This window comes from Zalophus californianus, chromosome 13 (assembly GCF_009762305.2).
Source record: "Zalophus californianus isolate mZalCal1 chromosome 13, mZalCal1.pri.v2, whole genome shotgun sequence".
In the NCBI taxonomy this organism is placed as follows: Eukaryota; Metazoa; Chordata; class Mammalia; order Carnivora; family Otariidae; genus Zalophus; species Zalophus californianus.
The window spans coordinates 1,734,909-1,760,368 of NC_045607.1; the positions used below are offsets into that span (position 1 = coordinate 1,734,909).

Genomic DNA, 25,460 nt, shown 5'->3' on the forward strand with positions numbered 1-25,460 from the left:
CAGTGTAATCTTTTATACAATGTACAGAAAGAGTTCTTTTTAGTGGCACGTGATTAATTTATAGGATTACCTCACCAAAACTTTTTGGTTATTAAGCATCCTTATTTGCAAAAAGGTGTGCACCGAGGGACACTTGGCTAATAAAGCAGAGGAAGCAGAAGATGGAGCAGTGCCCTGTGAAGTTGTTCTAGTGTGCCACAAATTTTAAAATGATTTCGCTCTACAGTTGGCACGTGTATTCTTTATAAAGTAAGACTTTAGTAAGAGGCAAGGTAAAAATCACTGGCCATGGAATTAGTCGAAGGACATGGCAAAGCCAGGTCATGGTGTGTGTGTTGGCTCCCTTCAAAGGGCCTCCTTCGTTGTCGTGAGAAGCAAGGCCTTATGTCAAGTGCGTGTTGTGACTTCTAGCTAAGATGCTTGCCCTGTTGTTTACTTGGTTTCCTACCCAGGTGTGGGTCAGGGGAATCAAATAGAGGGGCAGACGGCTTTAAATCTCTGCTCCGTAAGGTAGAAGGCTTTTCCAGGCTTCACTAGAACCTCTGGGTCCTGGTTTGGACTTGGGAGCTGGCCATTGTCCAGAAGGTCGCCTCTTGGTGGGGGGCACCATGTCTTACTGGTCTCCTGGCTTTGTGTGATCCTGTGCATGTGGGAAGCACCCACAAGAACTTGGTTAAAAAATGATGTTCGGGACTGGTGCGAGTTTCCGTAGGAAACTGAACCTTGAGTGATTCTTTCTTTCCTTTTTTTTTTTTAAGATAGGGAGAGAGGTAGGGAGGGACAGAGGGAGAGGGAGAGAGAGACTCTCAAGCAGGCTCCACGCAGAGTGTGGAGTCCGTCATGGTGCTCAGTTTCACCACCCTGAGATCGTGACCTGAGGTGAAATCAAGAGTCCGATGCTTAACCAGCTGAGCCACCCAGGCGCTCCTTGGGTGATATTTCTGTAAATCCCAACATGAGCTTCCTATGGTCAGTTGTTCGAGTGTTTTTTTTATTTTATTTTATTATTTTTTTTTATCGGTGACATACAGTGCACGTTGGCTTCAGGTGTACGCGTAGTGGTTCGACAGGTCTGTGCATCGTGCTGTGGTTGCCACAGACGGAGCTGCTGTCTGCCACCACACAGCCTCCTTAGGGTATGTTGACCATATTCACTGTAATATGTTTCATCCCTGCTCAAGTTCAAGTTTTCACTTTTTTTCCTCTGATAACTTTTATTGAATTTTTCCTCTTACAAATGAAGTGACATGGTCATCATAGAAAATTTAGAAAACATGATGAGCAAACAAAACAAAATATAAATTCCCTATAACCTTACCACCTGGAAATGGAGTGTTTTGATAAAAATTCTCATCATTTTTATCCATTTGGATGTAATATATAGGCTTAAAAGCACAATTAGGGTCTTCCAGGTGCTGGGCCCTAGGCTGAGGCTTGCCCTTTGGCAGGATGGGGAGGGGGTCTCTGGGGCCAGCTCTGCTGCCCACCTGCTGTTGTCTCTAGGTGCTGTGGCTCTGTAGGCGGTCACGAGCATTTGCCTCCCACACACAACGGGTGGGCGGTGGTTGCCGTGTAGCTGAGGTTCATTTAAAGGCTTTAGACTGGTTTTTGCCAAATTTCTGGCCATACGACTGTACTCTTTTTCATACTGTTAGTCCATGGGGTGTCTTATTCCATGGCTTCCCATAGATTAGATATTACTAAAAAAAACTTGCCATTTTTAAAGGTGAGACATAGTGTCTTATTTTACTTTTATTTTTCTGTTCACTGGTCAAATCAAAGTTTAAAAAATAGAGTATATGTTTGGCTATTTCCTTTTTTTTTTTTTTTTTTTTGGTAAATTGCTTATTACCTTTGATCATATTTTTTGGGGGGGGGGCAGGGTCTCCCCTGCCTGATCAAGTTTCTCATATACCAAGGGTGTTGTCCGTGTACCATATTTTTATACACAGTTTTCCAGGTTATTGCTACTTCTCTTTGCCTGTGGACGACCTTGGCTGATATGTGGAAGGTGATCTTCATATGGTTCAGCAGCATCAGTTTATCTGCTCACATGTGTTTTCTGGTATTAACCGCTGTGTTTTAAAGAAGTGCACTGTTTCTGGTGCTGCATCTGCCTTTGGTAGGCATTGCCTTCTGATTTACTGTTCGCTCATGTGACCTTCCCCTCAGGTCCTTGCGGGCCTGCTGTGGTCACATGGCCTGCTGTGGTTGGATCTGTAGTCAGACATGACATTACTATGACTAGGAAAGACATTTTCACAGCTTGAGACCCTTTTCTTGTGCCACACTTTGGTTTTCCTGGAGTTAATACTTGCTTCAGTTTTTTGTGACCTTTTTTTGTCCTTGCCCAATAGTTATATTTTATTCAGTGTTTTCCATGTTATGCTCTTTCCGTCGCATTTCCATATGAACATGTTTCTTACACTGATAGGTTTTCCCTCATGTGTGTTCTTTGATGTTGACTGAGCAGTGAGCTCTGGCCAAGGGCTCCCCCGACACTTACTGTTTTCACATGGTTTCTCTCCAGCGCACATTTGCAGGTGTCAGATAAGGGGTGTGCTCACTCAGCAGGTTTCTGGCACTTGCTGCTTGTGAGGCTTCTCTCAGATGTGAGCTCTGATGCAGGGCGAGCTGCGCCCCCATGCTCTCTGCACTCAGAGGATTTTTTCCTGAACTGTGATGAGGTCTGAGCTCCCCAAAGCCTTTCCTCCCCAAAGCCTTTCCTCCACAGCTCCAGTGGCTGTGGGTCCCCTGATGCCTGACAGCTTACAGCGGGCCTGAAAGCCTTCCCACCTTCATTTTGCAGGTGGGTTTTCTCTCCACTGAAAACTGCTGCATGTTTGATAAGGTTCAGGCTCTTCAGAGTTCACATAGGAGAGTTTTCTCTCCAGCATCAATCTTCAGTGCCTCATAAGATCTGAATCTTCTTTGAAACTGTGGTTGTAGATAGTGTTCCCAAGATTCCTGCTGGGTGATGCACTTGAGTACAGACTTAAGCTTTTCTCACTGCCATGCTGGCCTGTTTTTACTTGGGAAGGTATTTCTGTGGGTTCACTTTCTTTCCGTGTTTGACTGTCTGACTGTCTGTCTGGGTGCTTTCACCCCTTTCAGCTGCTCTGGAGTCACAGGCCTGTCAGGTGACCTCTGTGAGTGTTTTTTTCTGTGTGGCATCACTTCTAGGGACTCTCCTGCCCAGCCTAGGTGGCTCGGTGGTTGCTGCATAGGCTCTTGCCTCCCCGTCAGCTGGCACTTGCCTCCCGCCCTTTGGAGAGCCCTTGGCGTCCGTGCCGGGCTGGCCCCCTGGCCGCCCTCTCAGCTGGTGCCTCTGTGCCGGGAGCATGTCCGGACATGGCAGCATGCTCAGAAAGGCTGCAGCTTTGCCAGCATTTCCCAGCTTCTGAACAAGCCCCTTCCCTCCCCCTGGATCATCAGGCACTCTGGAGGGGGCTGGGGAATTGCCCTCCCTAGGATTGGGACTCACCACCGAGCTGTTCTCCAGATTTCCTACTCTGTGTGTGTGTGACTGAGCTGTCCTGTGTCCCCAGAGTTCTGGAGTTTTACAACCATCTTGTGGTTTTGACATTTTTCTTGATGCCTAGCTAGTTGCTTAGTCTTTGACAAATAAAACCCAGCTTCACTGCTATATGATTTGCATGCAATAAATGGGTCCAGTTCTTTGAGTTTTGACAAGTGGCTGTCTGTTTAACATTCACAATCAAGGTAACATCTCCATCACTCTAAAAAAGTTCCTTTGTGTCCCTTTGCAGTTAATCCTCCAGCCTAGATTACTACTGATCTGCTTTCTTCACTTGAAGTTAGTTTTACCTCTTTTAGGTTTTGATAAAAATGGATTATGTGTATGTGCTCATTTTGTGGCTGGGTTCTTTCACAGAATAAAATGATTCTGAAATTGATCCATATTAGTGCATCTGTCAGTGGTTTTCTTTTTATACTCAGGAGAATTCCGTTGTATGAACAGAGCATGGTTTCCCTATTCCCCTGTTGATGGACGCTGTGGTGGTTTCCAGTGTCTGTCTCCTGTGAATAAAGCTGCTGGGGACTCTTGTGTACAAGTCTACATGCAGATGTGTTTTCATTACTTCTTTCAGTAGCATACGTAGGAGTAGAATTGCCAGGTCAGTGATAAGGACGTGTTATTGAATGTTAGAAGAAACTGCTAAAGTATCTTCCGTGTGAAGCTCCCGCTAATAAGGGAGTGGCGGTCGCTCTGGACCGTTGCCAGCACTTGGCATGGTCGGTCTGTCAGTGGGGCCATTTGAGTGGCTGTGTGCATCTTTCTTACCACGGTTCTCATTTGCATTTCCCCAACGCCTAAAGACACTTGTATATATTCTTTGGTTAGGTGCATGTTCAAATATTTTGCCCAATTTTAGGTTTTGTATTTAATTCTGTGTCAGTTTTGGTGACTTGTGACTTTCAAGGAATTTCTCAATTTTACTTAAATGATAGAATTAAATTATTATCCTTTAAATGTGTGTATGTCTGTAGTGATGTCTCCTCTCGTTTCTTGCTCTGTCACTTTTTTTCTTTCCTTGGTTTGGTCTGGTTTGTCAATCTTCTTAATCTTCCAAAAACCTACTTTAGATTTTTACTGATTTCTTCTATTTTCTATTTAACTTCTCTTTTAATTATTTTTTCTATTTATTTTGAATGTAATTTGCTCTCCTTTCTAGTTTAAAGTAGAAAGCAAGTTCTTCATTTCAAGCTGCTAGCCCCTCTGAGCAGGAGCATCCCCCGTTCGTGTGCCGGAGTGCTCGTTCTTCTCATTACAGAGTCCTGCTTTCTCCGTGGGTTACCTAAAAGTTTGTAGTTTAGTTTCTACACAGTTGGGGGAGGTGATTCTAGGTCTCTTTGAGTGCTTTGGTTTCTAATTCTGTTGTGCTCAGATAGTAGAGTCCGTGATTTCGGTCCTGAATCTGTTGAGATTTGTTCTCCGGTCCGCTGCATGGCTTTGTAGAGGTCTGTGCGCACCTGAGCACGGTGCGTGCTGTGCCGGGGCGGGGCGGCGTGCGCCGCGTGTGGGCGTGAACCGGCTGTGCGCGCCCTGTCCCACGGCCGCTGTGACGGGACTTGAGGTCGCCAGTGTCCGTTGTCGGTTTTACGTTGCTGTGTTGGTGTTTGCAGTCTGCTGTTACATTTACAGTTTCTGGGGTTTCTGTACCTTCTGGGTGGATTAACCCCTTTGTCATCAGGGAGCGTCTGTCCTTTCTCTTGTCCCCAGGGCGTCCTTCATTTCCTGTGGCACAGCTGCCCCGGCTTTCTAACCACCGTGTCCCTGTGCTGCCTCCTCTCCTGTCCTCTGGTTTTTACTTTTTTACTCTCTTGTTGTCATTCTTTTTTTTTTTTTTTTTTTTTTTTAAGATTTTGGTTTTCAGTAACCTCTACGCCCAATATGGGGCTCGAACACACAACCCCCAAGATCAAGAGTCGCAGGTTCCACCACTGGAGCCAACCAGGTGCCCCCTCTTGTCTTTCTGTTTAAAATGAGAATCTGCCTTATTGTTCAGACCAGTTATTATATAATGTGATTATTGGGATATCTGGGTTTGATATCTGCTTTCTATTTATCTCATTTTTTCCTTTTCTTTTTCTTTTATGGCTTATTTTGGACTGAGTATTTCTCAGTACTCCATTTTAGCCAGTAGTTTTTGGGGGGCTGGTTTAGGGCTTACAATATGTATACAATATCTTTAGTTCTTGACAGTTTGCCTTCAGATAAAGTGATACCATTTTCACAAATGATGTCAGAAATGTCTTTTCCCTTCCTGGCCTCCACGATGCTGCTGCTGTTCACTTTACTGTAACCTCAGACGTAGTACTTTTGCTTTCAACAGTTAGATAGCTTCTATTTTTTCATCATTATTTTTTTAAAGATTTATAGATTAGAGCGTGGGTGTGAGCAGGGGTGGAGAATGTCAGAGGGAGAGAGGGAGGGAGAGAATCCCGAGCAGGCTCCCTGTCATGACCCTGAGATCATGACCTGAGCCGAAATCAAGAGTCGGACACTCAGTTGACTGGGTCACCCAGGCGCCCCAGATATCTTTTAAAGTAATTGAAAATAGGGAATATTTATCCACAGAGTTTCTGTTCTTGTTGCTCATCATTCCTCTGTATAGATAAAGAGCTCTCAAACTTTTGGTCTCAGGTCCCCATTATACTCTTAAAATTACTGTGTATTTTAAAAAATTAAAAAAATTAATCTATCACTATTTACCATTTAGATATTAAAAACAAAATTTAAAAATATTATTGATTTGGGGCGCCTGGGTGGCTCAGTTGGTTAAGCGACTGCCTTCAGCTCAGGTCATGGTCCCAGGGTCCTGGGATCGCGTCCCGCCTCGGGCTCCCGGCTCGGCGGGGAGCCTGCTGCTCCCTCTGGCCCTCCCCCCTCTCATCTTGTTGCTCTCTCCCTCTCAAATAAATAAATACATAAATAAAATCTTTAAAAAATTTTTGATTTGCTTAAAAATAACAGTAAGCTAATTTCATGTTAGTAGCTAATATATATTTTTATGAAGAATATTTTCTGGAAGAAAAAGTGGTATTTTACAGTTTTGTACATTTCTTTACCGTCTGGCTTCCTGGAGGACAAGCTGGACTCTCTTCCCTGCTTTTGCATGTAATTTGCTAGAGTGTGTTTGTGTTGAAGTGTGTGAAGAAAATCTGACTTTGCATGGAAGAGGGGAGCGTGTGGTTGGGTGTTTGTGAGGTCACAGTGTCGCAGCATGCCATCTTCTCTTCCACTGGTGATGTGGCCTCTGCCCTACCGTGAGCCGTGAGACTCTGTGCTGCCGGTCTCTGGGCCATTTTCTGGGGTATTCACACAGATGTGGATGAGACCTGGGTGTATCGTGAGACAAGGGGAGCTGAGGACCCCCCCTACTCCACCATCTTCCCTGCAAGTCCACATGCACATCTCTGTTGATGCTGCACCAGAACTTGACGAGTAGTCGTTTCTCAAAGGTTAAACACAATATGGGATTTGAAACTATTACCAATTTTTAAAAAAACTTGAGATAAAATTCACTGTTTTCAAGTCTCCAGTCTCATGGTTTTTAATATATTCACAGGATTGTACAGCTGTCCTCACCAGTTCCAAACAGTTTGATCACGTCCAGAAAGAAAGTCCCATCAGCACTCACTGCCCATCCCCACCCCCAGCCCCTGACCGCCGCAGACCTGCTTCCTGTCTCCGTGGCTTTGCCGACCGTGGGCATTTCGTACCCGCGGGAGCGTACACTCCACAGCCTTCTGGGTCTGGCCGCTTTCCCTCGGCGCCCCGTGGTCTCCTGTCACCCGTGTCGTAGCTCGCACCCAGGCTCCGTCCCTCGCCCGGCTGCACAGGCCTCCGCGGTGTTGATGAGCCACGCTGCTGCCGTGCGCTGCTCAGCTGAGGGAATTCGGGTTGTGTCCACTGTTTGGCTGTCACGGTGCTGCCCTGTCACACAGTCGCGTGTGTACGAGATGTTGTGTGGGTGTGTGTCCGTGTTTCTTGGGTATTTAGGGACCGAATTGCTGGGTCACGCGGAAGCTCTATGTTTACCTTCTGGAAGAGTGGCGGCACCAGCTTACATTTCTTCGGCAGTGTCTGCGGCTTCCAGTGCCCCACATCCTCGCTGGCACTTGGCTGCTGGTTTTTCGATCCGAGCCATCCTTGAGGGTGTGAAGTGGTGTCTCGTGCCTTAAGTCCGACCTCCCCAGTGGCGGGGGCCCCTTTTCATATTCCCACGTGCATGTCGGACATTCGTAGGTCTTCTCTGGAGAGACGTCTCTTCAGGTCCTTTGCCCATTTTGAAATCAGATTCTTTGTCTTTTTATTGTTAAAAGAATTCTTTTATGTTCCAGATACTAGATCAGGGACTTTTGTCTCTGGTTATATTAAAGTCCACTTACGGTTCTTGTGTCCCTCCTGTGGCCCTGCTCCTCACCACGACTGTAACTTCACACATTGGCCATTTGGCACACGGTGTCCCGAGGAGCTGTATAGATCTTCCCAGTGTGGTCACATTTCATGAACAGTATCAAAAAGTACATTCATTGGGGGCGCCTGGGTGGCTCGGTCAATTAAGCATCTGCCTTCAATTCAGCTCGGGCTGTGATCCCGCGGTCCTGGGATCAAGCCCCACGTCAGGCTCCCTGCTCAGCGGGGAACCTGCTTCTCCCTCTCCCTCTGATCCTGCCCCTGCTCCTGCTCTCTCTCTCTCATAAATAGATGGAATCTTAAAAAAAAATTACATTCATTAATGCCACCATCAATCTAATCGGAAAATCCTTCCAATACTAGAAAGCTATCTAGTGAATGACAAACACATTTTCCAAAGTATTTTTTATTATGAAAAATTGTAAACATGAAGAAATATAGAGAACACCCATGTACCTAACACTTAGATTTTACATTTAACATTTTATGACACTTGCTCTGTTACTTATTCATCCATTCATCTATTCCGATTCACTTATTTTAAAATTTATCTGTATTGATTTTTTTTCTGCCTTTTTCTTTTCAAAACAAAGTTTCTACCTCCTTGATTTGATTTGCATGAGTTCATTTATCTGTATTATTTTTTTTTTAAGATTTATTTATTTGAGAGAGAGAGAGAGAACATGAGCCGGGTGAGGAGCAGAGGGAGAAGCAGATTCCCCGCTGAGCAGGGAGCCTGATGCGGGGCTTGATCCCGGGACTCCAGGCTCACGACCTAAGCGAAGGCAGATGCTTTACTGACTGAGGCACCCAGGCGCCCTATTTGTATTCGTTTAGTAAAACATTCAGTTCTGTGTTTTTTTCATCTGATTATAGCTTTGACCACATCCCTTGAAGCATTGATGAGTATTTTTCTCCACGATTTTATTTATTTTTTAAAGATTAATTTATTTATTTTGAGAGAGAGAGTGTGCGTGCAGGCTGGGGGTGGGGTGGATGACTGAGGGAGGGGAGAGAGAAAATCCTCAAGCAGACTCCTTGCTGAGCCCGGAGCGTGACTCATGGTTCGATCCCAGGACCCCGAGATCATGACAGGAGCCGAAACCAAGAGTTGGAAGCTCAACCGACCGAGCCATCCAGGCACCCCTCTATGATACTACTTTATGATTGCCATTTGGATTTTATCTTTGGGTTAATCATTTGGGAGAGAATAATTTCTAGTAAGTTGTATTAGTTGTTTAAGGGTTATACAGTTAAATCTTATAATTAAAGTTGATTTGGTGTCACGTGTCAACGGGTAGGGCACATGTGAGCCACCTGCTAGGCTCTGCAGCAGGCCGTCCCAGCCACACGGTCTCAGCAGTGGCGTTTGCTGATGGTGACAGCTTGTACTATTTGTGCGCCCCAGGCGTTCAGCGATGCGGCCCATTGACCCTGTCGTGAGGTGGCGAGCGTCACTGGATTGGAGAGGCACGGAGTATTTCCTGGAGGGGCAGGCCAGCTTTGGTCTCCATGTCGAGCAGCGATCATATGGAATCCATGTATTCCTGCATACGTGTAATTGGCCTAAATGATCCCTGCATCTAAGGGAATGCAAACAAGCGAGGTGGGGTCCCCGGGTGGAGGAGCAAAGTTGTGGATTTGAAGATGTGGAAGCGATTGCCCTTTTAATGCATTTTTCTTCTACTTCAGGTAAATCTTAAAATGCGAGAGATAACAGAGAAAGAAGTTAAATTAAAACAGCAGTTATTGGAAAGTCCAGCTCATCAAAAGGTAAAGGGTAAATTTAACTATTTTGGAATGCATCTAGTTAATGTTGCTCCCAGTTTTAAAGAATTGTGTCAGTGTTCACTACTTGCCTATTCTTTATTTGCACACCCCCTCCCTGTCTCTCCCCCTCCCCCCGCCCCAGGAGCAAGGCTCTGAGGTCCCCTGGCAGACTGGCTCCACGAGGGCCTCGGGGGCGGGCATGGCAGTGCGCTCCTCGCTTCTCCCTGGCCGGGGGTGGTCTTGTATTTCACGTGGGAGGGTGAGGGAGATGTTGGGAGGTGTTGGAAGCTCAAGAATAGGGGGCATACAGCGTTACCGGGGAATTAGCTTCTAGATTTCACCAGTTGAGCAGAAAATTGCCTACTGTCAAAGGTGCCTTGAGAATCCCTTCTTTGGCTCATGAGGTCCAGCATAGCTGGTGGTGTATCTCTAAACCCTGCATGGAATTCAGACAGATAATGTTACGTGTCTCAAGAAACGACACAGATGGTGCCTTATTCATTCTGCTCATTTCTGTCATTTTCTTCCCCTGTGGTAGTAGTTTTTTGCTAAGCAGATGTGTGACTGAATCCACATCCCTTGAATGCACGTACAGCGTGGCCCAGCCACGTCTATGGTCTCGGCGTCCCCTTGCCTCCTTCCTTTGCTCCTGGACTCTGGGGATGCCATGGGCACCACACTCTGGGCCACACTTTTGTGAGCCTCCTTGTTCTTCAGATGGGCACAGACGACGCACTGAGCGCCTCTCCGAGCTGCAGTTGGCGTCTGTCCTTCGCGGTGCCCAGCCCGTGCCGTTTCCAGGGTGTTCTTTGCTCCTGCAGAGGCTAGTGTTGTGGAGGTGCCTGTGACCTTCCACGTCAGTCGTGTGGTGATAGAGGGTGTCCAGGTCATGGGCACCGGACAGCTTTTACTTCTCAGAGGACGACCGGCTCCCCCGTGAATGTTGTGTGACGGTGTGTCTGGTGCGGTCCGGCCATGGCCTGTCTGCTGACACTCTCTCCTGCTTCCTCCCCTGCTTCCCGAGCAGTCCCCCTCCAAGTGGTACTGGAAGTTAGTGCCCGTAAGTGAACTCTGTGCATCCAGACAGCCATCCTGTTGCAATCACTTGCTTCCATTAAATAGCTGCTCACACCCGAACGTGTTTCTTTTGTTTAAATGTCCTCCTTGGTATTGTTACTGCTTTTCTACAGTACAAACCATAACCTGATTCCGAGCTCAATGGGCTTTTTGTAGACCACACAGTTTGGTTTTGCCCAATTTCTTAGGTAATTTTACAGATAGAGTTTGGTGTTTCTTTTTATGGACACTTACTTACTTCTTTATGTGATGAACGTAAACGTAAACGAGAGCATCCGTCTCTAGTCTAACAGATACCAGAAGGAATAGTCTTAATTTCCAAGTTACTCTTGACATTTTGTCCTTCTGATGTTACCTTCCCTAATGGTGATATATTTAACGTGACATCCCTTAGTAAGTGTGACACGGGTCCTGTGATGGATGCAGGCAGCGTGCCTCGTGGAAGGCCGCTCGTGTGGCAGGGGGGGGGACTAGCCTCTCCAGAGACGTTTCCTGGGGTGTGCAGAGCACCCCGCCCGGGGTGGGGAAAGGGGCAGCCAGGCAAGGGTCTGAATTGGGTCAGCAGGGTTACGGGATTTCTGGAATCCAACTTAACATTAAGTGTGAATTTTCCCATAAAAAGAAAGTTAAAAAGTGATTTGGATTTATAATTTTAGCTGTGCTCCCCTTGGTGATGTGTTCTAGAAGCAGAACCTGTTTGTTACCCCATTCCTGTGGAAAAATACTTGGCTCTCCCAGTGGTGCATTTTAGAACGGAGTTGTGGAGCACAGAGCTTTCTGTAGACTCTAATTGCCTGTTCCTTTAATTTAATTATTGGGACCAGATAGTCCCTAGAATTTTATCATAAGGGAAATACCAAGGCTGTAAGCTGGTCAGTGGGATCCATGTGCTATATTTTGCTTTGTGGCCAACTTTGGGGATAATTTTGCTTCTCTTTGAGATGTATTTGTAACAAAGAAGAGGACAGCCTTGTTATGAGTACGTATCTCTTCACTTCTTGAATCCTGAAGGCCGAAGAGCTAAATAGGAAGTTTTGTTATTTAGTGAGGATATTGTCAAAAATTGGGCTGTCCTGGAGGAAGTCAAGTCTCAGCTGAGAGTCCTGTAGAAACTGAAAGATGCGACCAAGAGCAGTGACCCATCAGCTTCCCTTATGGACGTTGGTAGCCTCCAGTGCCCAGCAGATGGGCCAGTGAGGACGAGTGCAGGGAGGTGTGGTCAGGCCCGCCAGGCTTAGACATGTCACCCCGGTGCTCTGCAGCCTGGAGGTTTTAGAAACCTGACTTGAAGGTAATTGTACGAGCTCTCTGGACCCTGAAGTTCAGTTGTTTTCCCTGATTTTAAACCCATGCCATCCATCTTCAGTGGAGACGCCATTCGCTTCACTGCATGCTGTGGTCAGTCACTGTGTGTGCTGTCTCGTGTGTGTGGAAGCCTGGCCCGGCGCATGCCCTCACGCTCTGCATGCCGCGGGCCGTGTGCGCGCCGCCCGCCTGTAGCTGCTGCTGCGGGCCCTGAGAAACAAGTTAAAGTCTCCGTCAGCACAGACCTCAGGGACGCGAAATAAACCCCATTCCTGCTTTGAAAGAATGTGTTAGATGTGTGTGATGCCAAGTATCAGTATTGATTATCCTACTCTATATTTGTTCAGACAGCTTCAAATTCTCGATTGCTGAGAGGTGGTTTCTCTTTGGGTTGAACCCCTCTGCAGTCCAAGTCTCAGAGATCCACAGTCGCTAGTACGGACTCTGCTCATTTTCTTTCTCCTGTTTGTCTCGTGTATTTTCTTCCCCCGGAGAAGATGCGGCTGTATTGTGAATGTTAATGCAGAAGAAACCGAGCGAGCGCGCAGCAGGACACTGGGGACAGGCGCCTGCGTGGATCCCCTCCCCTTGGCGGCTTGTGTGTCTGTACACTCGTCACCTGATGATCAGTGGTGGGGGCCGCGCTGGGAGGCTGGGGGTGGCTCGGAACACCGTGCACACCGTCTCCTCCAAAGGCAGAAGTATGGAAACTGTGGGAAGCCACTTGTCTCAGATTGCATGCATTCAGTTTCCTGATGCTCTGTTGCATTTATTAAAGGGCCCGGTTGACGTATTCTATGAAATTTTGTCTAACCTGGTTTGGGGAATTTCTCAAACCGTACGTTAATGTTGTTTTATACCTTTCTTAATGGCTGAGGTTAATGCTGATAATACTGAGAAAAGGAGCAGTAAGGCGGGTCTTCCGAGCCTTAGCTTGTTCACCATTTAACTTGTTTCTCATCCGTTCAGAGTGTGCGGCTTTTGGTAGTGTGGCCATGCCTTCTGCCTCCTCTCTTGTGTGCCCCGTGGAGTGGGACAGCCCGGCGCCATTCACCCAGGGTAGCCGTGGCGCTCAGTTCCGTGGATCTTGGCATGTATGTGCAAGGCCGAGTATGTCATCCAGACATTTGAGCTTTTCCCATATGATTGCCATTTGTTGTAAACGTCATCCAGTGGGCATTATGTTAGTTGTCAATGTAACAGCCTTTGCCTGTAACATAGGTGGTCATGGAGGCACATCATGTGTAGACCGTTTTCCTTTTATCAACCACAGGTGCGCTACCGCCGAGAGCACCTGTCCGCAAGGCAGCCACCCTACTTCCCGCTGTTGGAGGACCTGATGCGGGACGGCAGTGACGGGGCCGCGCTCTTGGCCGTGGTCCACTACTACTGCCCAGAGCAGATGAAGCTGGACGGTGAGTGCCGCACGCCCCTGGGGCAGGCCTGAGCCCTGCAGGAGCGCCCCACGCACACGGGTCCGGGCGTGTAAACGGCTGGGGAGTAGCACCCTGAGCCCTTGATCCCAGCTAGGATATTAGCTTATAGATTAAAAAAAAAAGACGAGGATGATGTGCTTATACTTAACCTGCATTTTTATCTCATGAAGAAATTGGATTTTGAAAGTATTTGGGTAAAGTCTTAAATATATGTGATTTTTCTTACACATCAGAATGGTTAGGATTTTGTCCGTCTTGCTACAATTGGTTTAAAACATCTAGAACCACGGTGCCTGGGTGGCTCAGTCGGTTCAGCATCCGACTGTCCATCTCAGCTCAGGTCTTGATCTCAGAGTTGTGAGCTCAAGCCCTGTGTCGGGCTCTGCGCCCTACTTAAGAAATGAAACAAAACCGAAACCATCTAGAACCTAGTTTGGGGATGGGCAAGTGTGGAATGCGTTCATGAACGACTCCCGCACGCGTGGTGCTGGTAACAGGCCAGTGAGGCTCTCAGGCGCTTATGGCCAGATGCTGGGGAAGGAGATGAGGGTGGCTCTGTGGACCGCAGACAGCGGAGGTCTGCGGGGGCCTTGGGAACAGGAATTCTGATTTAGGTTTCCTAAGCATCCTTCCTCCTTTCTGAGGGAGGGAGGTACAGGCCAGGAGCATGCCCAGACGACTCCCTTATCCGTGGAATATGCGTCAGGGCATGAAGGCCCTTATCCGTCAGGGCATGAAGCTGAAGTTGGTCCTGCCTCAAGCAAGGGAGTGCTGGATTCTATAGTTTTTATAGCTAAAGCAATAGCTGAACTTGGAAGAAGGGAGAGTCTCAGGTTCCAGAGAGGGTCTCCATCTTGGAGTGAAAATCCCAAGTTGACACCTGTTCACCCTGGGGCCCATCAGGCCTCTGATGCTCGTCTGGCCTTGGGGCCGTGTGTGTTTGGGAGCACTGTGACCAGAGCATGGAAAGGACTAGGAAAGGCCCACGTACCAGCCTTGGAAAGATGGAGGAGACTTGTTGGATGCCCTTGGCCCTAGGCCTGGGGTGGAGATCTTTCTCGAGGAAATGGAGCTGCCAGGATGCCTCCTGGGTGCAAAGGGGTTGATGTGTATGTTGCCCGTGTGGCAGGGGGAAGTTTCTTCTTGAACGAGTCTGGCACTGGTGGAAGCCTCAGGCCATGGCAGGAGGGAGAGTGGAGGTCTGCTTGTGGGGGGCATCTCCAGGAGCCAGGGTTCACCACGTACTCCCAGAGAACGACTACCCCACTGCTGAAGACGAGCTCCGTGGGAAAGCAGGACTATGTGGGGAGGCAGCAGGTATGACAGGCAGGTTTGGCACCCAGGTGTGGGTGAGAAGGAATGTTGGAACGAGAACACAGAATGTTCAAAATGACGAAGGACGTAAAAGAAGAGGTGGGAGCCCTAGGAGAGATGGGGGAACCGGATTGTTCGGTGTGCGCCGGAACCGGATTGTTCGGTGTGCGCCGGAAGCGCATTGTTCGGTGTGCGCCGGAACCGGATTGTTCGGTGTGTGCCGGAACTTTCCTGTGCCCTCAGCACCTCGTTTTGTGTTTCCATCCCTGTTGTGCTTTGTGTTGTGCTTTGTGTTCTGGCTGTTTCTGGCTCACCAGCGCAGACAGTTGCTGCTTCAGTTGCATCCGGCCTGCTCCTCTGACCTGCCCATCGGGGGTCTTAAGACAAAAGGAGTTTCTCGCAGGAGGGGGTCCCTGGGACGGAGGTGGAACCGCGGGAGGACGTGGCTGTGTCGAGCCCCGTTGCACCCGACAGTGGCACGTCGACGTGGGTTTTAAAAATGACCCGAAGTACAGGAGGAATGAACAGAATCACACTCCTACGTTCAGTCACAGAAACTGATGAAGCGCTGACACGAGGGGTGGGAGGCCACAGAAGATTCGGACACGAAGCAGACAGGCGTGGTCCAGCTTGCACCGACTGCCGTGGAATATGCTCTTTTAAAATAAGCAAGCCCTTCCGGAAGCATCTATAAAAAATGGGCTTGATTAAGGCCCCCAAAGAAACCTAAACCTTAACAGATTGCAGAGAATTGAAACTCTTCTCACAGTGCAGTGAAATGAGACATCTTTCTCCAAATCTCTAAAATCTTTAATGCTTAGAAACCAAAGAAGATACTTTGAAGTATTTGTGGACCAACATCGCAGTCCTAGTGGGGTTCTCTAGTAGGAGCTCTGCAAGGGCAGGGTTTCTTTCTTTCTTCTTTTTTTTTTTTTTAAAGATTCTTTCTTTATTTGAGAGCGCGCATGCACGCACAAGCAGGGGAACGGCAGGCAGAGGCAGAGGGAGAAGCAGGCTCCTCACCGAGCAGGGAACCCGACGTGGGACCGGATCCCAGGACCCCGGGATCATGACCTGAGCTTCCTTACTGAAGGCAGCTGCTTCGCCACCCAGGCGCCGCAAGGGCAGGGTTTCTGTTTTTGTTCAGTGACACACCCCACCCATCTCACTCACGCCGAGGGCAAGTTGGTGTTCGGTAGACACTCGCTGCGCGGCGAGTGAACGCACACACAGAGCTTGTGGCGGGCAGCCGAGGGAAGGGCAGACCGGTGGCCTCAGGACACATTCTGGAAAATGAGGAGTTTTAAAAATTAATGAACTACGTTGGTCTGGTGCATTAGAAAAGAAGTAAGCCCAAAGAAAGTTGAAGGAAGGAGAACGAGGAGTAGTCTTCTGTCTCCCTCTGTAGTCAGAAATCCCCGACACAAAGGAGCTGAATTGCAGATTCCATCTTGGAGGAAACCAGGACACATCTGGACCCTGGGCAGCAAGCACCTAATTAAGGAGCGGAGGGGAGAGGAACAGAGGAGCTCGAGCTGGGGAAGGAGGTCGGCTCACGCCTGTGGAATCCCAGGAAGGGCAGTAGAACAGACTTGCTCAGGACGTGGGACGCACCGGGGTCTTGGCAGGGGTGCTTGCAGCAAGGACGTGGGGCCCTTCACCCCATCAGGGGGTGGTGACCTCCCCCAACACACCTCAGCAGATGGGCGACTGCTCTTGGGGGAAGCTGAGCCGGACAGCTCTCCTGTCAGACGTCTTACACACGGGCGGGTTCGAGGGGGCTCACTGAAAGCCGGGCCTTGTGTTGAATTTTTCATACTGGAAGGGGAGACTGCTTCTCCTTTCCAGTTGCCTGCCCCAGGGAGCCTCCTTCCTTCCTTGGCTCCACGATGTCAGTCTGCATACATGCACAATGGGGAGGGGCTCATTGATGTATGAAGGGGGTATGGTACATATACACAATGGGATATTATGCAGCCATAAAAAAAGAATGAAATCCTGTCATTTGCAACCACCTGGAGGGACCTAGAGGGTATCAAGCTAAGTGAAATAAGACAGTAAATGGTGTATAATTTCACTTATACGTGGAATGTAAAAAACAAAACAAAACAGAAATAAATAGGACAAACTGGTGGTTGCCGGGGGAGGGGGGCAAGCTAGGCGAAGGGGGTGAAGAGTACAAACCTCCAGTTGTAACATAAGTCACGGGAGGAGAAGTGTAGCGCGGGGAACACGGCCAGCCGTACTGGAGCAGCCTGTGGTGACAGGTGGTGACAGGTGGTGACCGCACGTACCGTGGTGAGCACTTCATAATGTGCGTAATTGCCGAGTCACTCTGCTCTACACCTGAAACTAATGTACGTCAGCTCTACTCTGAGGAGTTGTGCTAGGGGCGCCTGGGTGGCTCAGTCGGTGAAGCGTCTGCCTTGGGCTCAGGTCAGGATCTGAGCCCCGCGTCAGGCGCCCTGCTCAGCGGGGAGCCTGCTTCTCCCTCTCCTCTGCCCCTCCCCCGGCTTGTGCTCTCTCTGTCTCTCGCAAAAATAAATAAATATTTTTAAAAAGTTGTGCTCATTTTCCTCGAATCTTTCTTGCTCTTATATCAAGTGGAATAAATTAATGTGCTTGAAGAGATTTAATTTTTACCAGCATTTCTTGTATTAGTAATATTTAATTGAGCATGTGTTTTATATCTCATTTCATGGCATAATGACAATTTTTGTATCATTGAATAAACGAATTAATATACAGTGCTAAAAAAAAAAAAAAAAGATTCTCTGCAGAAACTGGCCTTGAGCAGAAGTCTCACAGCCGCTGCCCTCTGGTGCTCATCCGGGAGAGGCCTGGCTGCCGCCCGCAGTCCCGCTGCAAAGCCTACCTCCTGCTGCCTTACCCCTGACTCCGGGCAGCCGCCAATCCTGCAACATCCGAGGAAGGCGTGCAGAAAACACACTGGTCAGAGCCACTGCCCCCTTGTGATGGGCGCCCTGGGAGCCTGCCGGTTCTCGGTGCAGACGGACTGCCGTGGACCTGCCCCACCGGTGCGGTCCGCCCTCGGGGTCCCACCCTGCCCCCCTCCGGGAGCCACTTGCCCTGAGTCCTGAGCAGAGGAGGACCTGTTTATAGTCCTTGGAAGAAGTTTTTAGACTATATTCTTAGATCCTGAGAATCAGTATAGAAATTGTGATTTCCTTGGATTGTTCATTTATTGCCAGTCCAGTAAGTGAATTTTTATAGAAATGGACAAAGTAACGTAAAAATTCACTTGGAAGCGTGAAGGCCAAAGGGACACAATGACTGTTCTGTAACATTTTATTTGGCTATGTTTAAATTTACAGGAGAATGTACAAGGAATTCCTGCCGTAGTTCTATCCAGACGTTCTCATTGGTACATTTTGTCAAGTGTGTGTTGGATTTCTCTCTCTGAACCATTTGAGAAGGACTTGGGGGGACAAAGGCCTTCCCGCATCACAGAGAGGACCAGGAAAGTTAACGGTGCTGGAGCACTGACTCATGGTCCGAAATTTTGTCACTTGTCCCCGTAGTGTGCTGTCCGCCTTGCTCCCAGCAGGGGTTTGGGCTCTGCACCACTCACTGCAGGTGGTCGTCAGGCCTCTTTGTGGCGTCCTGTGATCGGGAGCCTTGGCCTTGACCTTTCGAAGAGTACAGTAGGTCATTTAGTTTGTGGAATGTCCCTTGTTCGGGTTTGTCCATTGTGTCCTCCTGATGAGATTCAGGGTGTGCATTTTTAGCAAGAATGCCCCAGAAGTGGTGGGCCGGTGTTGGTGGCCCCTTGGGTCACTTGGTTCAGGAGGTGTCACCAGGCTTCTCCAGTCTGAGACCACTGGGTGTTTGCTTTCTCATTAATGAGTAAATTTGGGGAAGGGGCTCTGAGACTGAAAGCCTGTTTCTCATCAGACTTTGACCTGCTGGTGGTCCTGTCCATTGGTGGTTTTCTCTCTGGACTTTCCTGTTTGTCTGTTAGCCTGCCGCTGCAGGGGAGTGGAGTGTCTTCTTGCCACTGACTTAAGTGTTGATTTATATCAGGGGGGCCTCCGGGGTTCTTGTTTTATCCAGCAGATTATAATCCATGTGTTCATTATTCTGTTGTGGGTTATTGCAGGTTTCAGACAAGTTGATTTTGGAAGAATAAGAGCGTGGGTACTAGGCTCTACAAAGACCAAGTTTTGTTGAACTTTGCATTGGCCAAACCAGGTGGTTTGGGCCCGGGAGAGTCATGTGGCCTGGAGGAGCGGGACTGGCGGTGTCCTGGGGGCTTGTGCCGGTGAGGCGCATGGTGCTGTGGACGAGTAGCCATCTGTGGGGGAGGCCGTGAGGTCTCAGTCCACCTGAGGTGGGTGTCCCTGCCTTGGATGAAAGACCTACACCTGAAAAGGAAAACTTAAGAACTTTGAGAGGAAAATATTTTTAGGACATCAGTGTTGGGATGGATTACTGAAATTACAAAAAAGCACAAGCACACTACATTTAACCATATTGTAGTTCAGTGTGCTGACGAAGGAACAAAATGAAATGATAAAATGATATCGTGAAAACACGTTTGGAACAAACATAAACTGATAAGGGATCGTCACACAATCTTTCCGTAACCATAATGATTAAAGAATTTGTACAAATGAATAAAAGAAGGTGAACAACCTAGAGAGTGAGAACAGGCTTTTGGTAGAAGAGAAAGTCAAGAATGACGCCACACCAGTGGTCAGGGAGGCGCCATTTCAGAAGGGCAGTTTCACACCCGTCTAGGTGGCAGGAACTCTGAGGCCTGCTGATTCCCAGATGGCGGTGGCAGGGGGCCGCGAGCAGGCAGCCGGTGTGTGGAGCGTAGCTCGTGGTCCCGCCCACCCCTTCTTGGAGTGTTGCAGGTGCAGAGAGTGCACACCAGTTTGGTTTTCACGGCATAATAGTGAGAACTGTAGGATGCTGTCTAGCTGTTCACATGAAGGACTGAACTCTACTCGCATCCACGTAGATGGACTTGGAAACGTAAACCTGAGCTTGGGGGACAAACGGGCTGCAAAATGGAACGTGGAATGTGTTATCACGAATGTAAATTTAAGAAAACCAGGTCAGTGGTGTAGTGTGGTTGGACACACAGCATTGGTGGCAGTAGCAAAGCCCATGCTGGAGGGGCTCATGCAGCTGGAGGAGAGCCGTTGCCTTGGGGGTGGGGGTGGGCTTCAAGACTGTCTGTGGTATTTTATCCCCGAAAGAAAAGATCTGAATCAGATAAGCTGTGATGTTACCACTTTTTCCATCTGCGTAGAGGGTACTTGGGAATCTGATCCTTACATTTGTAATGCTTCATAATCTGAATTTTAAAATAAGGATGCATTTCCGAGCGCTGTCAGTGTGCACGGTTACTCAGCTTTGAACAGGTTTCTCTGGAGAGTTGACAGTGCGGGGCGTGGCGTTGGACCGGGTTCCTCAGTGAATGTGGCACACCACAAATCTCACTTGTCGCGCTTCCAAACTCTTGGCAGTGGCTTCTTTTTTAAAAAGAGTTATTTTAAAGTAGGTTCTACTTCTGGCATTCTTTTCTTAAGTATGTATATTTGCAGGCAGAACGACTCTAAGTGCTCAGTGCAGCTCCTTCTGTGTTCGTCCTGAGCTGTGTCTAGTGGTACTTGTCCAAGAGCAGCCGGCTCCCAACCCCCCAGCAGTCGGACTCCTGGGACCTGACTGCTGGAAGGGTCTGGCATCCTGCAAAGCGGTGTACCTGGGGATTGTCCCGTCCCAGGTGGCCAGTGGCCAGCAGTCCCAACCTCTTTGACGAAGGGAGACTTCTGCTGTGTGTTGTTTCCTGATTTTTTTTTTTTTTTGTGATTAGTAGTACTCAGTATTATTCCTTAGATAGCCTGACATTTCCTGTTCTGTACCCTGTTCATCCGTCCCCCCCCCCCCCCCCCCCCCCCCCCCCCCCGCCCCGTGGAGATCACTTCATGCAGAGGACTTTGCAGTTGGTGAAGGAAACATGGTAGAACATTAACCCGCTTTGTGCAGCAAGGCCCTTTTAGAAACTGCAGGGTGGTGCTGCTGTCCCATTTCAGAGCCCCAGTCTTAAATCTCAGATAGTTTGTTACGCTTTTTAGATGTTAACAGTTCAATTCAGCTCCTGGTGATTCTCAGGTCTTTCTCTTGAGCGTTTCCTTGCTGTATATCAGGCATCACCGTTATGTTTACTGTGTTTAAGTCTGTAACGTTACTCTTCTGTACCCACCGTTCTCTCCATTCAAGATGCGTTCAGGGCAGAATCCGACATGGGCCGACATAACACTTTTGAAGCAGAGCGTCTTCATGATAAAAATGTTCTTTTGTTTTTATTCGTCAGACATATGCTTGAAGGAGGTCACGTCGATGGCCGACAGCCTGTACAACATCCGGCTTCTGAGAGAGTTCTCAAACGAGTACCTGAACAAATGTTTCTATCTCACCTTAGAGGACATGCTCTATGCTCCCTTAGTGTTGAAGGTAACCATGAGTTATTGAAGACACACTGTTCAAACCCATGAAGGAGTAAGCTACTTAATGCATCCGTGGTTCTGTTTGTTTTCTTGTAGCCGAATGTTATGGTTTTTATTGCCGAGCTCTTCTGGTGGTTTGAGAACGTCAAACCGGATTTCGTTCAGCCCAGGGACGTTCAGGAACTGAAAGATGGTGAGTGACAAGCCTTCGGGGAATTGATAGTGGGCTTTGTCCAAGAGATGCCAGGTACAGAGCTCAGAAGGTGCCGTTCATGGGCCTCTATCTTTCTGTACAGGGCAGTGTTTGAGTGCTTCCTCCTGGGAACACAGAGACCTGTGTGGCTGTCTTCGCTGCCTGTCTGCTGCTTCTGCGTGTAGCCCACAGCACTTACTCAGTGAGCTTCTCCGCTCGGGGCCTGTGCTTGTCCTGCAAAATCAGAATCCCAGCTTTACTGGGAGAAGAGCTTCTGGGTGGTTCTCATTAGCCTCCTCGGTTGGGAAGTAGCTCCACTCTTGTCCATGAGGAAGGAAAAAAACCTCTTGACCATGGGGTAGGATAAATCTGCCAGCTTTTGAGAATCTACAAAGATGTAAGAAGGTAGTATGGGAGAATATCCTCATGTCTGTGTGATTCCTTATAAAGAATCTAAAAGGCCACAAAGGAAACAGAAATGCAGCCATATTAAAATTAAGATTTTTCTTTTCACTGAAAGAAGATAAAGAGTTAAAAAAAAAAAAAGGAAAACTAGTCACAAGGGGGAGAAGATGCTTATAAATAACATGTACAACAGATACCAGGTACCCGCAGCGTGTCCCTGGTACCTAGAGCGTATCCCTGATATCTGGAGCGTGTCCCTGGTGCCTGGAGCATGTCCCTGCTACCTGGTATAACTGGTACCCGGAGCGTGTCCCTGGTACCCGGAGTACATAAAAAGCTCATGCATTTCCATAAGAAAAAAGAATAGAAAAATGACCAAAAGACCTGAATAGGTAGTTCAAGAAAGTAGTACTGCAAATGCCCAATAAACTTACGGAGAGATGCTTAGCCTACTTAGTACTAAAGATAGCAGTGCTGAACAGACACCCCTGGCAGATGGGCAGTGAGACAGTCGAGCAGTGCCAGGGCTTTGGGGCAAGAATGCAGGCGCGGTTCCCTCCCCTTACCACTGACGCCCCAGGTCAAGAACCTGCGCGTCACCTCTTCTTGCCTGAGAGGCCGGTGGCCCGTCCTGCCTCTGCCAGCCGGCTCCCGTCCTAGCTGCTGCCTCGCTTGCCCCCCTTCCCACGGTGTCCTGTGAGGTTGCGTGCTGCACATGACCCTCTCTGTGCCTTGGACCTCGTGCTCTCCTGGGAGTCTCCCCCCCCCCCCCCTGCATGGGAATTCAAGCAGCAGTGTGCGTTGAGCATCACCTGCGGAGCAGGGCTGGTACTGGAGGTGTGGATGGGAAGATGGGGCGTGGGTGATCGCTCCCGTGTTGTGACGTGTGCTCTGACCCGGAAGAGCTGGCCTCCGAAGGATGGGTGGTGGTTTTTCAGACAAAGCGGGAGGGAGGCTTGGAGGCCGCAGTGCAGGGAAAGGGAGCACGTGTGAGGCTCGCTGTGGGATGTGGCCTGGCTGGTGGGGCCCACCCGGGCCCCTGTCTTCTGGAGGGCGTGCCCCTGGTGTGACGCTGGCGGCGAGGGTGCTGCATGGCCCGGGCGTGCTGGAAGCTCTTGGCTGCAGGTGTGGCTGTGCCGTGCAGACGGGAAAGGCCGCCTCTCGGCAGTACACGCGTGTCTGCTTAGCAGTCACTGGTCCTCCCACAGTGGGCCCGGTGTAGTTGACATGCCGCCAAGGGGTCGCTTGGCCTCACTGTGGACCGGTGCCCGCCGTGGGGCTGTGTACTGCCTTTCTTTTCTGGGTGTAGGCCCGCCCCTGCCTCTGGCTCCTTCACGTGTGAGCCCATTGTGCCAGCCTGGTGGGGCCTGGGGACGGGCTGGCTGGCAGCAGCCGGCAGCCTCTACCCGCATTTCGAACTGACTCACCTGTTCACCGGGCTTGCGCTTTTCTTCTGTCAGCTGGCCGTCCTGTGGCTACAGGCAGGAGCTGCAGGGGTGCCGGGGCCGCGGCCAAGTCACCCATGGCCCGAGGCGCCGACAGCGCCCGTGCGTGGTTGACGGCCATTTGCCCTCATCACTGGGAGTGTGTGGCGGCGCTCTGCTCGGAACACCTCATTCTGGGTGTCCCGTGGCCGAGACACTTGGTCTCTGCCATGCCCAGTGCATGCCAGGCCTTGGTTGCTTGTTTTTTTTTTTTTTTTTTTTAATGTGTAAATTTGCTTTTTTAACTTTTTTTAAATTTTTATTTATTTATTTGACAGAGAGAGACAGTGAGAGTAGGAACACAAGCAGGGGGAGTGGGAGAGGGAGAAGCAGGCTTCCCGCTGAGCAGGGAGCCCGATGCGGGGCTCGATCCCAGGACCCTGGTTTCATGACCCGAGCCGAAGGCAGACGCTTAACCGACTGAGCCACCCAGGCGCCCCTGTTTGTTTCTTTAAAGATGTATTTATTTGGGCGAGAGAGAGAGAGCAAGTGCGTGCACGCCATGTTGGGGGAGGGGAAGAGGGAGAGAGAAACTCAAGCAGACTACCCGCTGAGCACAGAGCCCGACGCGGTGCTTGATCCCGGGACCCCGAGATCATGACCTGAGCTGACATCAAGAGTCAGACGCTCCACTGATGGAGCCCCCCCAGGCGTCCCAGGGCTTGGTGTTTGAAGGGGTGCGGTTCTTTGTGGTGGGCAGCGCGGCCCTGCTGTGGCATCCGGGGTCATCCTCTGTGTTTCTCCCCCTGGGACTTGTCACCGTGTGGCTCTTTTCCTGCCACTGACACCTGCAAGGCAGAGGGTCTGCGGAGTTGTGGGGCCCGGGCCTGTGGAGGGGCCCCTGCCTGCTCTGTGCTCCTTGGCGGGAGCAGTGTTCTGGGTCGCCATGTGACGTCCAGGGCTGTGAGATGGTGTCATTTGTGTTTTACTGTGGATGGGACGACCTGGGTACCCTTGACCACTGGACCCCCGGTTCCTGCTCTGACCTTCTGTTTCCCTGCTGGCAGTCCCAGGGGCCACTCCCGCTCAGGCCCTGGAGCTCAGAGGTTGCTGTCCGTGTCTCTGCCGCGGCAGCTCCACATGGGCCCTCCTGGCTGACTTTGGCCAGGATCCATCTGGTTGCTTCCAGGGCGGCCTGGGGAGCTTGAGTCTATAGTGCTGTAGCCTTCAGGCTCCTCGGGGTGCTGATCGCCTCCACCCCCTGTTGGGTTATTAGGAGTTCTGCTTTACTCTTGTGGCTGGGGGTGGGGGGAGGCTGCGCAGCTTCTCCAGCTCCCGCCCGCATTCCCAGCACCCAGGGTGGACGCAGCTGGCCACAGCGGTGCTTCAGGCCTTGGGGTGTCAGGATCGACTCATACCTGCCTCCAGCCGTCTGTGACACCTCATGCGTCCCTTTGTCCCAGCACCCAGGCCCCTGAGTAAATGGTGTCTGTCCCTGTGGGTCCTCACTCCTGCAGACGACTCTTGTCTGGGCGGATGGTTCCAGGCGCCAGACCCTGGCTCAGGCCAACACATGGGGCATGCGGGAGTGACCTCCTGGAGTGGGGGCGGGGGGGACTGCCCTTCGCACTCTGAGCACCTGTGCTTGGTTTCTTCTCCCAGGACGGTGTGACCGGTGCCGTCTCGAGTCCAGGGCAGCCGCGGTGGCCAGTGGCCAGGCACCCATGGTGGTGGCGGCTCATTGGTGGTCAGAGACATGCCAGCCAGTTCCAGTTCTTGACCTGATCTGTGGTGTAGCTTTTCATTTTGGTATAATATTTGCTGTAGTCATTACCACAAAATACATTTGTTGAATTTGAAACGGGTTTTTGGAGAAGTTTGGTTTTTTGTTTTTTTTTTTTTTGAAGAGGAAAAGAAGAGTTTATTAGCACTCATTCAGTGAGAGAGAAATATATTCCTAACATTGTACCTCCATTGCCTTCCATGTATTTCTTTTTTTTAAAATTTTTTATTGTTATGTTAATCACCATACATTACATCATTAGTTTTTGATGTAGTGTTCCATGATTCATTGTTTGTGCATAACACCCAGTGCTCCACGCAGAACGTGCC

General features: G+C 49.5%; 1 protein-coding gene across 5 annotated transcripts in view; it reads left to right on the forward strand.

The window, feature by feature from the left end:
* The window catches only part of CAMSAP1 (calmodulin regulated spectrin associated protein 1), a 66,211-nt gene that overhangs the window by 23,649 nt on the left and 17,102 nt on the right, over positions 1–25,460 (forward strand). For 2 of the 5 annotated variants that reach the window (XM_027616198.2, XM_027616199.2), the window contains exons 5-9: positions 9,638–9,718; positions 10,743–10,775; positions 13,371–13,512; positions 21,194–21,333; positions 21,423–21,519. In XM_027616198.2, the coding sequence (XP_027471999.1) occupies positions 9,638–9,718; positions 10,743–10,775; positions 13,371–13,512; positions 21,194–21,333; positions 21,423–21,519 (493 nt within the window). The remainder of the gene's footprint in view (positions 1–9,637; positions 9,719–10,742; positions 10,776–13,370; positions 13,513–21,193; positions 21,334–21,422; positions 21,520–25,460) is intronic. The other 3 variants (XM_027616200.2, XM_027616202.2, XM_027616203.1) reach the window with 2 other exon arrangements.